The sequence below is a fragment of the Nicotiana sylvestris genome, chromosome 8 (genome assembly GCF_000393655.2).
Source record: "Nicotiana sylvestris chromosome 8, ASM39365v2, whole genome shotgun sequence".
Taxonomy (NCBI): Eukaryota; Viridiplantae; Streptophyta; class Magnoliopsida; order Solanales; family Solanaceae; genus Nicotiana; species Nicotiana sylvestris.
In genome coordinates, this window is record NC_091064.1 from 97,353,955 (window position 1) to 97,367,949 (window position 13,995).

Sequence of the window (13,995 nt, forward strand, 5' to 3'; positions counted from 1 at the left end):
TGGTCAACCTCGATTCATTTGCTGGACAGTCGATGCCCCAAGGCTATCCGTTCGTGTACCATAAAATGGCACTTTTTCCAATTCAGCACTAAATTTGTCTTCACACATCTTCTAAGCACTCTTCTTAAATTGTGAAGACAGTTCTCGAATGAATCCCCCACCACGGAGAAATCATCCATAAATACCTCCATAATGTCTTCAACCATGTCCGTGAAAATGGCTAACATACACCGTTGGAATGTAGCCGGTGCATTACATAGCTCAAAAGGCATTCTTCGAAAGGCAAAGATGTCATACGGACAGGTGAAAGATGTTTTCTCTCTGTCTTCGGGGGCTATTGAGATCTTATTGTACCCCAAATATCCAATCCACGAAACAGAAGTGAGATCGCCCCGCCAACCTGTCCAACATTTGGTCAATGAATGGAAAGGGAAAATGGTCCTTCCGAGTGGCTGTGTTCAATTTTTGGTAATCCATGCAAATCTGCCATCATGTGACTGTACGAGTCGAGATCAACTTGTTATTCTCATTTTGTACGACCGTAATTCCTCCTTTTTTCGGCACACACTGAAAAAGGCTGACCCAATTGCCGTCAGAGATGGGGAAAATGATACCCGCATCTAACCATTTGATCACTTCCTTCTTCACCACCTCTTTTATATTCGGGTTCAGCCTTTGTTGATGTTCTCTAGAAGGTTTGTGCCCTTCTTCCAAGAGAATCTTGTGCATACAAAAATCTAGGCTGATACCCTTTATATCCGCCATGGTCCAACCAATGGCAGTCTTACATTCCTGTAACACCTGTAGAAGTTACTCTACCTGCACAGCTAGCAAACCGGATGATATAATAACAGGTAAAGTAGAATTAGGCCCTAAGAAAGCTTAACTGAGGTGAGCTGGAAGCGGTTTTAGCTCCAGTCGGGGTGGTTCCTCTACCGATGGTTTTGCCGGTGGTGTAGCTCTCTTTTCTAACTCAAGGTACTCGAACTGAGGTTCCCTCTTCCAGAATCCTTGGCCTTCGAGTGCCATGACCCACTCTGCCAACCCTTCACCATCCATCTCCTCTAAATTTGTCAAGCAAGCTCCCAATGGATCTTTAGCATTCAGGATCTCATCATCTTCATGCAGGATCACATCCACTACCTCCACTAGGGAGCAATTAGCATATTCACTGGGTCTTCTTATGGATTGTTGAACGTTGAATATAACTTCTTCATCGTTCAACCTCATTTTTAATTCCCCAGTTTCACAATCAATCAATGTTCTCCCAATGGCTAAGAATGGCCTCCCTAGAATGATGGGTATCTCCTCATCTACCTGGTAATCTAGAATAACAAAGTCTGCAGGGAATACAAACTTTCCCACTTGTACCAGCACATCATCAAGAATCCATGTCGACCTTTTAACCGTGTGGTCAGCCAGTTGCAACAGCATCAAAATCGTTCTAGCTCTACCAATGCCTAGTTTTGTATATATTGCCAAAGGAATCAAGTTTATGCTGGCTCCTAAGTCACACAATGCTTTTGCAAAGGCATAACTCCCAATAGTACACAGAATAGTGAAGCTGCCTGGGTTAGACATCTTTTGAGCCATGGGTTTTGTCACTACTGCACTGCATGTCTGTGTCAGAGTTACTGTGGACAGGTCCTAAAAGTCAAATTTTCGTGACATTAGGTCCTTCATCATCTTTGCATAGCCTGGCATTTCCCTCAAAGCATCCATCAGAGGAATATTCAATTGAATTTGACAAAGCATCTCCATGAATTTCCTATATTGATCTTCTTTCTTTTGTTTTGCCAGTCTCTAAGGGAATAGTCTAGGTATCACCCTTTGTGCACTGCTTGTTGGCTTCTCTTTGTTGGGGTTTTGTGGCACAAGAGGTACCACATGTTTTGCAACTTGTTTACTCTCTTTAGCCTTACCCTTATCATCCTGAACCTGTTCAACCACCAGTTCAGTAAGTTCTGTTGATTCATCTACCTCCAATGGAACTGGAGTGGCTGGCGTAGTCTCTCTGCTGGATTGCGCAACTTCTTGATCCCTGTCTAAATTTCTCCTATTCTGGAGACTTACTGCCATCAGCTGATTCGGGTTTTGCTCCTCGGGGTTAATGTTCGTATTGGCTGGCAATATTCCCTCGGGGCAGTTATTTAAGGCCATGGACAACTGCCCCAATTGAGTTTCAATATTCTTTATTGCTGAGTCATGCACTGCCAACGTTTTCTGCATCTTACCATTTGTTCCAATGAGTTGTTGAAGCATACCCCTAATTTCTACCATGTTGCCATCCTGTTACTGAGGAGGTGGCTAATATGCCAACTGTTGCTGGTTCTGCTGTGGATAGCCCTGTTGTCTCTGATATGACACCATTTGGCTTTGGGGCTGCATACCTCCAGGTTGTGGCATGTTTGGTCTGTACTGCTGATTGGGTGCTGGTCTCCACTGTTGTCCTCCTTGTCTCTGACCCCCAAAATTGTTGACATAATTCATATCCTCTCTTAACCCTTGGTTGTCTCCTTCTCCACTCTATGAACACATATAAGACTGATTAATGCAAGGTGTACACAGTCCTCCATTTGTCGTGTCAACGATGTGCACTTTCTTTGTACCCATCTTATCAATTTTCTTTGTCAATATACTCATCTGAGTCATGAGTATGGATATGTTCTCTACATGCGAATTATTTGGGTCAAGAGGAACTGAATGCACTATTAGTGTTAGGGTTGTACCTCTCGTCATCTACCCCGAATTATGGGACATCTTGTCAAGAAGGATTTTACATTCTATGAATGTCTTGCTCAAAAATACACCCCCGGCTAAAGCATCTACATTGGCTTTTAAATTGTCTGCTAACCCCATGTAGAATCTCTGGCCGAGCATCTGGTCTAGAATACCATGGTGGGGACACTTCACTAGTATCCCTTTGAATCTTTCCCAAGTTTCCTGCAAGGTCTCAGTAGGTTGCTGCTTGTACTGCAATATCTCATCAATCTGTCTTGCAGTCTTGTTGGGCAGGTAAAACTTGTTCAGGAACTGCTTGACTAATTCCTCCCAAGTGATAATGGAATTTATTGGAAGTGAATTCAGCCAAGTCTGAGCTTCCCCAGTCACAGAGAACGGGAACAGTAACATCTTGATGGCTTTTGGTGTCACATTTGGCTGCCTTTGGGTCACAAAAATTGACAGAAAATTTTTCAAGTGTTGTTAAGGGTCTTCAATGTGTGACCCGGAGAACAATCCTTTATTCTGCAGAAGATGCAGCATGTTATTGGTGATCTGGGATGTCTCTGCTTGTATTGGGGGCACATCAATGGCGGTGGCCAGGTTGTCAGCTGTTGGTTGTGCCCAATCATAAAGTGCAGCTTCTGGCACAAGAGGTGCCACCACTCTGACGTTTGGGTCAGCTTGATCATCCCTGATATTTCCGTTGACGTTATCTACGTCGCCCATTTTAATTTCAAGTTTGTGTGTTTGTTGTGATTGTTTGTTCTTTTTGTTGGCACGATTTAATGCCCTGAATATTTTCTCGGGGTCTGAGAGTTCTTCAAGCAGTTCACCAGTCCTCGAAGAATCTCTAGGCATACACCTGAATCCCACAAGAGTTCAAACGTGAGAATTTCAATGAAAAAAATTATTTAACACCGTAGAAAATTGATCTAAATTAATAATTCTAGAACTACTTCTAAGTTGTAATAAATAACACCGTTAATTCCCCGGCAACGACGCCAAAATTTGATCACGCCCAACTATGCCTTATAAAAGACAAAGCGGTCGTTGCAAATATAATCCAGTTTTCAAGTCCGAAGTCGAATCCTCATGGAACTAACCTATCTATTACAACTCTTGGTGATGCTATTACAAGCTCAAACAATTTCCAGATGCAAGATTTTTATCAATAAATATTGGGTTTTTTATTTAACTAAGTCAAAATGATATTAAAACTAACAATATTCTAAATCAAAGATAATTCAATAGTAAAAAGATCTAGGGTTTTGATTTCCCCAATTGCTAGTTTAAGTCTTAACTCTTTTGCTATAATCTCGTCGTAATACTCTATGAGGATTATAAGCTATGGGTTATCGCAATTATCTCTCGATCAACTACGATAATTTACTATAGCATTCTCTCGAACTACTCTAGCTGATAATTTATGCAGCTCTGAATTATCCCACCAAAGTTTCGTTATCTCTAACTCCACTTTTAAGTTCAAGTAATGAATCTCTTCAATTACCCAAAAGTGGTGTTGTTCAACAGCAGTCTAACTTAGTATTCTTTCTCAAGAAACACAAGGCAATTAGACACGATTAATCAAGGGCCCATTCAACTAATCACCATACAACACATAGTTGAACAATCATATAAAAAATCCGGCTCGATTATAACAAAATTGAGTCAAAATTTCATCTAACAATTGGTTGCATCAACCCTAGATTAAATGTTTAGCTACTCATAGCAAAGCAAGATAAAACTACAAAAGTATTCATAATGTGCAATTGAAATAACAAAGAGAAGATAGAAAAACTCTAATGATTGGTTGCTCTTCTCACACTTGTTCTTGCCTCCAAATTAGTCTACAAACAAGCTTAACCTTTTGCTTGGGCGAGTTTGTTGAGTTTATAAAGGGTTGGGATAAGTTTCCCCCGATTTACACTTTAGTCCCACAATTTCTGGGCAGTTACACAATCGACCGCGGCCGCAGCAGAACACGGTGCGACCGCGGTGAAACGCAAACATTCTGCCTCGCTTTCTTGGCCTACCGTGGTTGACCACGGTCGCGGTGGCATTCAGCCCAGTCCTCCTTTTTCCTCTTCCTTGCTTATTTTCGCTCGGGTGCATCTTGATTGGCCTTTTATCCACGTTATTGACTACAAAATACTTCATAGTCTCTTTCTAACTTGGATTAGTCCCTGCGAAGCAAAAGAACACCAATTAGAGTATTTTGTTATCATTTAGCCTTCAAAACAACAATAAAGCATGATATATTTAAAGTGTAAATATCGTCTATGTAGCCTATTATCATTAAAAATGGATAATTAAGTGGGATTTATTGTTGGCCTGCCTAACGGTATTGTTGAGTGCAATCACGACCTATTGTGGAATTTTGATTGTGACAATTACTCTCTATTTCAATACACAATATTATTTTAAATGAACTAAACTTTTCAACTTTTAATCTTTGACAAATTATTTTTTTCTATCAAACTACTTTTAACTACTACCTTATAATTCTTTATTGTCATTACTAATTTGATGTAAGCCAAATCAATATTGAACTTCAGATAATGCAGATCCGAATTAGTCTGGTTTCAATGCGATATCAACTGAGTGGAAACAAAAAGGAATCTTTACCTAAATAGTTAGTTTGATTTAAAGTTTAATTCTGCTAGTCATATGGATTATACATAGTTATACACATAGTATATACTCCTTCTGATCCGCTTTAATTAATTTTTTGGCATTTTTTTTGAAGTCCACAATATTTAATTTTTTTAAGATATCAAGAAGGAATTAATTTCTTAATTTCAAAGTTGCCCTTGGACTAAAGTGTCACGCCCCAAACCTGGGGAGGCGTGGCTAGCACTCGGTGTCGTACTGGCCCGAGTGAACCACTTTATAACTTTTTTTTCTTTTGTAACTATCATGGGCCAACATGGCCACAACTCATAATGTATAACTATAAGTGAGAAAATACTGTGTCAATAAATTATCATTCTTAAAACATGAATATATATGGGCCGTTAAGGCCTCTGACATACTGTACAAAATGAACCTCTGTCTACAAAGCCTCTAAAATTATTCGACATCAAATGGAACAGGGTACCGGCCTACCCGTAAGTCTGTAGTAAAACTCTAACACGATGACTTATAGACTCGGCTGCACTCTGAATGAGGTAGAGTCTTACTGTAATAACCCGACTGGCCGTTTGGAGCAATAGTTCCCGGTTCGGCAGTTTGAGGTCTCGATCAGCTTCATAATATGTGTATTGACTTGCGTGCATGGTTTAAATAAGTTAACCGATGATTCAGAGTCAAATTGGAAGAAGAAAACTAGTTTTGGAAGTTTAAACGGTGAGAATTTGACCGGAATTAGAATTTTGGGTAAACGGCCCCGGAATGGATTGTGGGTGATCTCAATAGCTTTGTATGGTGATTTTGGACTTAGGCGCACGTCCGGATTCGGATTTGGAGGTCCGTAGGGTAATTTGAGGCGTTTCGGCAAAAGTTCGAAAAGTTGAAGTTTGGAAAATGGAGAAGTTTGACCCATAGTTGACTTTTATGATATCGGGGTCGAAATGCGATTCCAAGAGTCAGCTCCTTTATGTCATTTTGGACTTGTCCACAAAATTTGGCGTCATTCCAGGTTGATTTGATAGGTTTCGGCACGAGTTTTGGAAGTTGGAAGGTTTGAAAATTCCTAAGTTCGATTCTTGGTGTGATTCGTTGTTTAGGCATTGTTTGATGTGATTTGATACCTCGAGCGAGTCCGTGTTCGGTTATATGACTTGTTTGTGTGTTTGGACGGGGTACCATGGGCCTCGGGTGTGTTCCGGATGGACTACGAGTCATTTTCCTCCTATTTTGAACTGCTGAATCTTTCATCTGGTTTCCTTCATCGCGTTCGCGTCCTTGCCTTCGCGTTTGCGTAGTGTTACTTTAGAAGGTGAGTTATTTCTTCTTCGCATTCAACCTCTCTCATTCGCGAAGGTCTGCCCTCTCCTCCTTCGCGTCTGCAGCCCCTCTATCGCATTCGTGCAGTAGAAATTAGGAGCTGGAGGCTAGTGGTTATTTCTTCTTCGCGTTCGCATTATTATTCTCGCGTTCTCGTAGCTTCTGTTTCTTACTCTTTGCGAATGCGTCCCTTCACTCGCGTTCGCATAGGGACTTTTTGGCAGCCTCATTCTTCTCTTCTTCGCGAACGCGAGCCCTTCTCCGCATTCGCGATGCTTTAAGAACTGGGCAGAATAAATAGTACTCTATTCCGAAGGTTTGCCATTTTCACCATTTTTGGAGTTCTAGAGCTCGGTTTTGGGCGATTCCTTGTGGGTTTTTCAAGCAAAATGATTGGGTAAGTATTCTTCACCTAGAATTGATTATATTCCATGCATTTGTCTTCATTTTTATCATTTAATTTTTGATTTGTGTTGAGGAAAATGTTGGTTATTAAAGAAAATTCCTAAAATGAAAAATTATGATTTGATGGGCCAAATGGTATCAGAATTTAATAACTTTTGTATAGTTGAACTCATATTAGAATAAGTGTTCGGTTTTTATAAAATTTGTTGGGTTTTGAGGCGCGGCCTTGGGGATCAACTTTTGGACCGATTTTTGGATTTTTGTAAAGATTGAGACTTTACCAGAATAGTTTCTTATGTGTTTTATTTGTGCTTTGAAGTTAATTTTGTTAGATTTGAGCCGTCCGGAGGTCTTTTCTCCCGAGAAGTACATTTTAGAGTATCGGTTTGTCGTCTTTGAGGTAAGTATCTTACCTAAGCTTGTGTGGGGGACTTCCCCTTAGGATTTGAGTCTTCTATGCTAACTGTAGCCCATGCACGCGAGGTGACGAGTGTATGCTTGGACTTATTTGTGGGAAATTTGCCTCTAGGGTTCTTAGGTCCTTATGTTCATTATGTGCAAAGTATTTCGTTATGATTGAGTTTCCTAATTGCTTAAATTACCTCTATATGCTCCATATGATGTTGCTAGATTTCCTATAATTCCTACATGTCACTTGACCCCTAATTGCCTAATTGAAGTGATTGCCTTCCTTATTGTTTTGATACTTCTTAATTGTGAGTCTCTTTATGACTTCGTGCAAATGTGTGACATGTCCAATTGTTGTGGTTACCGGTGTAGTTATCACATGCTTATTATGTCTTGTTGTTTTGTTAAGGTTAGTGTGCTTTTTGGTTTTTCCATGATCCTTACTATGTACTATTCATGCTTGATTTGATGAGTATTCATGTTGGACTAGGCTTATAGTATTTCCTTGGTATTTGACCATTATTGAGTATTGACTCAAGTTGGGATTTATCTTGTGAAGTTAATTGTTGGAACGAGATTGGTTGTTGTTGATTCCCTTGCCGGGATGTATTTGTTTCTATTGTTGATTCCCTTGCCGGGATGTATTTGTTTCTATTATTGATTCCCTTGCCGGGATGTATTTATTTCTATTATTGATTCCCTTGCCGGAATGTATTTGTTTCTATTGTTGATTCCCTTCCTGGGATGTTGCTATTTCTACTGTTTGGGTGAGGAAAGAGTGATAAAGCACGAAGGGTGATATCGTGCACATTTACATTTATATTGATGCATATGGTGAGGAAGAGACAAAAAGCACAAAGGTGATATCGTGCACATTTATACTATTCATATAGTGAGGAAGAGTGATAAAGCACGAAGGGTGATGTCGTGCACATTTCTATTATTGATTGCATGGTGAGGATTGAGAGCTAAAGCACGAAGGGTGATGTCGTGCACTTTCTGCTGCTGTGTTTATTTGTTGTTATCAATTCAAGTGTTTTTAATTGTTTAAATTCCGTTATTGTTGTGATCCTTTGTGTTGGAACCTACAGTGTTTTCAATACCTCGCTGTATTTATATATGCATACATTTCAATACTTTAAATTTCAATAATTGTTACACCTTTAAATCAATTAGTTTCTCAATTATATTCCTTTAAACCGTCTGAGGTTGTATTTTACTTAAAAAGAAATTTGTACTAAGTTAATTTCTTAAATCCCATGTTAAAAGGTAATAATTCATTCGGCGTTCCATTTTAATTAAAAAGGGTATTTTCTTTTTACTCAAATGATTTCTAGAAACAACTTCTTTTCTCGAGACTTTCCTAACTGATTTAGAAAAAGGAATTTACCTTATGTTATGTAAATGAGACTTCTTGAACATCTTGATTATATTTGTACGGACATTATGTATTGTGTAACATGTGGATTTTATTGTGAAAAGTGAGATGGAAAATATGTGGGCACAAGGTGTCATGTGTGTTGAAAGTTTGGAAGTTGAGGTTATGACATGAGAAACCAAGGATTTAGATGGTCGGGATTGTGAATAGACATGATGTGATTGATTGAGTTGACATTGCCTCCTTTATTTGAATACATTTTTACTTGTCTGTGTCCCTGTTATGTCTGTGTTGATTTACTTGGTTATCTGATTTACTTGGTTAGCATTTGTTACTATCTGTGTTCTCTATTTATTATACCTACTGTTTGTATTTTGATTTCTCTCTGTTGTTGATATTACCTCGTTATATTTATCTTGATATTTTATTATCATATCCTGTTCATTTTATTTGACTAGTAGGTATCTTGACTGTTTCTCGTCACTACCCCACCGAGGTTAGTCTTGATACTTATTGGGCACCGTCGTGGTGTGTTCATACTACACTTATGTACATTTTTGTGTACAGATCCAGGTATTGATCGGTAGTAGTTGTGCGGGTCGATGCAGTGAAGACTCAAGGTAAACCTGTTATTGCGTTCGCAGGCCTCAGAGTCACCTTCATTTGTATTTATTTTCCATTTGTTCCTTTGTTTCGGGATAGCAAATTATTTATATTGTATAACCACTCTTAGAAAAGCTTATGACTTGTACCACCGATTTTGGGAGTTGTAAATTTCAAAGTTAATTAACTTAAAGTTAGCAAATGTCAAGGTTATTTCAGTTAATGTTAGGCTTACCTAGTTTAGAGATTAGGTGCCATCGCGACTCTTACAGAGGGATTTTGGGTCGTGAAAAGTTGGTATGAGATCTCTAGGTTCATAGGTGCTATCATAAGCAGAGTTAGTAGAGTCTTGCGGATCGGTACAGAGACGTTTGTACTTATCTTCGAGAGCCTACAGAACTGTTAGGAAATTCCACTTCTTTCATTCCTTATCGTGCGATATTGATTCATCTCGAAGTCTATAACTAATGGTCCTTTACATCCACTCGTGTGTAATATTATGCTATCGGTGTCCACTATATGCCAGTAGTTCGTGATGCTACAGACAGGCTATGAGGGAGTCAGAGATGCTCAAACATTTTCTCAACGTGTCGTCCAGACTAGAGATACAGAGGCATTGAGAGGCTATTCAGTTATTCATATGGAGGCGCAGCGGTTTTCGACATCTGCTTGATGAGTGCGAGCTTGAGAAGGTTTAATTGGTCGACTAGTCGTCGCGATTGTGGCAAGGCCACGAGGTGGGTGTTGATTGGGGATAGTTGGCGGTATTGGAGTACCTTGTGATTTGTGTTGTTCGAACTGTGAAGGTTAGTTTTGTAGATCATCAGACGTTATTTTCTATGGCTTTGCGCCAAGTGGAGGAGTCCAATAGCGGCATTCAGATTGCAGGGTCAGATTTATATCAGTTTTAGCCTAAGGTATGTGTATATGCGGTATTAGTGGGTAACCGGATTTTGTGTATGACCAAGGTCTGAGATCTTGCATGGGATGATGTTGGGGATTACATTGTTTCTGTGTCGTTAATGGACCTACATTTCAGCATCAAGGGGAGTCGGAGGAACAACTTCAGATTCACAGAAGGTCTATTCAGCGTGGATATCATGGTTGCGGTAGAACGGGGTGCTTCAGAGGTAATGCGGTGGCTTATGAGTTTCTTGGCTATGTGGTTCGTGTTAGGACCATCTGCATTTGGGACTTTGATTGGGATTATTGCATATCGACTATCAAAAGGAATGGGTCAGCTCTGTGGTGTTGGGTCAGCATAGCGATGAGGTAATTGGTCTATTGAATGAGAATTCTCTACTAGCAATTGTGGCAGCACTCCGGTATTGGAAGGTTTGTGTGACTCGGTTGAGTTAGGGAGGTGCGGTCCTAATGGTTTAGTTACGTACGGGTAGATCCTGGGGAGTTCTCGATGGTTTGGGAAACGACGTGATTCTACTGGCTGCTATGGGCATAAGGAATATGTTGCACATTGTGGATTTCTTCTAAATAGGTATAAACAATTAATAGGGTGTTGGCATTGTTGACTATCATATCTGAATAGTGTGCACTTTTGGAAAGGACCTTGAGTTTTGGGTTGCAGTGCGTGGCTAGTAGCATGGTGGTTACGGGATTTTGAGGCTTTCGAGGTTCGTGTTTTGTTACGCGGTCAAAAACTCTATATGAGTGCTTCAGCAGTATGATAGGGTGTGAGTGATGTATCAGCCATTTGATTTGCGTAGTTGAGTTCGGGTATGGAAATTTTGGTATTCCTAAGGTTTTGGGGCTAGATGCCCTCATATGTAAACTATTTCCTTTTTGCGGATTGTGGAGAAATATTGAGGATGGGATAACTAATAGCATGTATTATCGATATGTTGATGTGGATCTTTTTGAAGAATATTTATCTAATTGGGAAGGATCAGGATTTGGTTGAATGTTATTTGAAAGCTCAATGAGAATATGTATCTTGTATCAGGTCCAGTTTGTATGCTCCTATGAGATCGTCATTATGGTTATGTTATCAGGCATAATGAATATTATTTGTGCCCCTAGCCTATATTATATGCCACTCTTTTATGCTTTGTTAGGCGGTGAGGTTGTATGATTATTCCCCACGCATGTTGTAATTCTATGCAGACCTTATGGCGATGCAGGCGAGATAACCCTCATAATGTTGATCTGCTCATTGTACCTTAGTTGTTCTTGCTTCTTTCATGTTTTAGCACTTTCATTTATTTTCCCACAATTTTATTTGTGCACTCTGTTTTACCTGATATCAGTATTCAGATGTTCAGTGAGCCCGGACATTTTGGCTTGATGAGTATTTGGGAGCGGGCTGCATGCCGTAGTGGATGTTATGTGGGATACCGTTTCCTTGTGTTTATTTGGTGTTGTGTTTTCACTCTGTGGGACTATTTGATGAAGAACTACACTTTTGTTGTCACACACGTTATACTCGATAGATAATTCTTATACTTTGCTTTTCTTCTCTTGTGCTGCATAATTGAGTTATTGTGTAATGTGAAAATCCATGTGGTTCCGTGATGAGCTGTTAGTTGGGTTACTTGTACTAATTGAGATGAGGTTCTTAGACCTGATATTAGTACTATGGTATTGGGGGCGAGGAGTGTTTGGAAGTATGAGGGTGTTTTTGCTAAGATTTGGGTGATGGCCCTTGGCGGGCGAGGGAGCTTCTTGACTTGTTGTCTTCATGGGTGTCTATGAGTTCCCGCATGTTTCTTTATCATGAACATCAATATGGAGGTCCGGAATGAGGTTATATTCAATGTGAGGTATGTTGCCGGCATCCAGGATGTTATTTGAGCAGCTATGATGGTCAGAGGTTATTGCTTCGGGCATCTGAGTCGTGTAGAATATGGTGTGATTGTATTCTAGATTGGAATTTGGATCAATTCAGCTGGTTAAGGCTCAAGCAGTGAGATGACGTGGAATTCAGATCTGATGATGAGTTTCAATGTTGAGGTTTGGGGTTCTGTTCTAAGGTTATTGGCTAATGAGAAGATGAGATCTTCAGTTAGGTTGCATTGTCAGCTCTGCTTAGGTTGGGTGATGGGGAATCACCCCCGGGTGTATGTATGGTGAGCTCATGCAGTGGTTCAATGGTTTTGGAATGACTCCGGGCATGTTCGAGGACGAACGTATGTTTAAGTGGAGGAGGATGTAATGACCCGACTGGTCATTTTGAGCAATAGCGCCCTGTTCGGTAGTTTGAGGTATCGAGCAGCTTCATAATATGTGTATTGACTTGCGTGCATGGTTGAAATCAGTTAATGGATGATTCAAAGTCAAATTGGAAGGAAGAAACTGGTTTTGGAAGTTTAAACGGTGAGAATTTGACCGGAATTGGACTTTTGGGTAAACGGCCCCGGAATGGATTGTGGGTGATCTCAACAGCTTTGTATGGTGATTTTGGACTTAGGCGCGCGTCCGGATTCGAATTTGCAGGTCCATAGGGTAATTTGAGGCATTTCAGCGAAAGTTGGAAAAGTTGAAGTTTAGAAATGGAGAAGTTTGACACATAGTTGACTTTTGTGATATTGGGGTTGGAATGCGATTCCGAGAGTTGTAACAGCTCCGTTATGTCATTTTGGACTTGTCCGCAAAATTTGGTGTCATTCCAGGTTGATTTGATATGTTTCGGAACGAGTTTTGGAAGTTGGAAAGTTTGAAAGTTCCTAAGTTCGATTCTTGGTGTGATTCATTGTTTCAGCATTGTTTGATGTGATTTGAGACCTCGAGCGAGTCTGTGTTAGGTTATATGACTTGTTTGTGTGTTTGGACGGTGTCCCGGGGGCCTCGGGTGTGTTCCAAGTGGGCTACAAGTCATTTTCCTCCTATTTTGAACTGCTGAATCTGTCATCTGGTTTCCTTCATCGAGTTTCGCGTCCTTGCCCTCGCGTTCGCGTAGTGTTACTTTAGAAGGTGAGTTATTTCTTCATCGCGTTCGCGTTCAACCTCTCGCGTTCGCGAAGGTCTGCCTTCCCCTTCTTTGCGTCCGCAGCCCCTCCATCGCGTTTGCGTAGTAGAAATTAGGAGCTGGAGGCTGGTGGCTATTTCTTCTTCGCGTTCGCGTCATTATTCCCGTGTTCGCTTAGCTTCTGTTTCTTACTCTTCGCGATCACGTCCCTTCACTCGCGTTCGCATAGGGACTTTTTTGCAGCCTCATTCTTCTCTTCTTCACGAATGCGAGCCCTTCTCCGCGTTCGCGATGCTTTAAGACCTGGGCAGAATAAATAGTACTCTATTCCAAGGGTTTGCCATTTTCACCATTTTTGGAGTTCTAGAACTCGATTTTGGGCGATTCCTTGTGGGTTATTCAAGTAAAACTATTGGTTAAGTTTTCTTCACCTAGAATTAATTATATTCCATGAATTTGCCTTCATTTTTATTATTTAATTTGTGATTTGGGTTGAAGAAAATGTTGATTTTTGAAGAAAATTCCTAAAATGAAAAAATCATGATTTGAGGGGCCAAATGGTATCGGAATTTAATAAATTTTGTATGGTTGAACTTAGGGGTGTTCATAA

The 13,995-nt window shown here is 40.2% G+C and overlaps 1 protein-coding gene and 1 non-coding gene across 2 annotated transcripts; one reads left to right on the forward strand and one right to left on the reverse strand.

Annotated features, from left to right (window-relative positions):
* Positions 1-882: 882 nt before the first annotated feature.
* On the reverse strand, positions 883-2,280 carry LOC104214582 (uncharacterized). Its single transcript, XM_009764272.2, has 2 exons — positions 1,828-2,280; positions 883-1,647 (listed from the first exon to the last, which is right to left on the reverse strand). The coding sequence occupies exons 1-2, from the start codon at positions 2,278-2,280 to the stop codon at positions 883-885; spliced, it is 1,218 nt and encodes a 405-aa protein (XP_009762574.2).
* Positions 2,281-2,890: 610 nt separating this feature from the next.
* Positions 2,891-2,997, forward strand: LOC138876667 (small nucleolar RNA R71). The gene has a single exon (XR_011402009.1). It is a non-coding gene; the product is annotated as a small nucleolar RNA R71 (small nucleolar RNA).
* Positions 2,998-13,995: the final 10,998 nt, after the last annotated feature.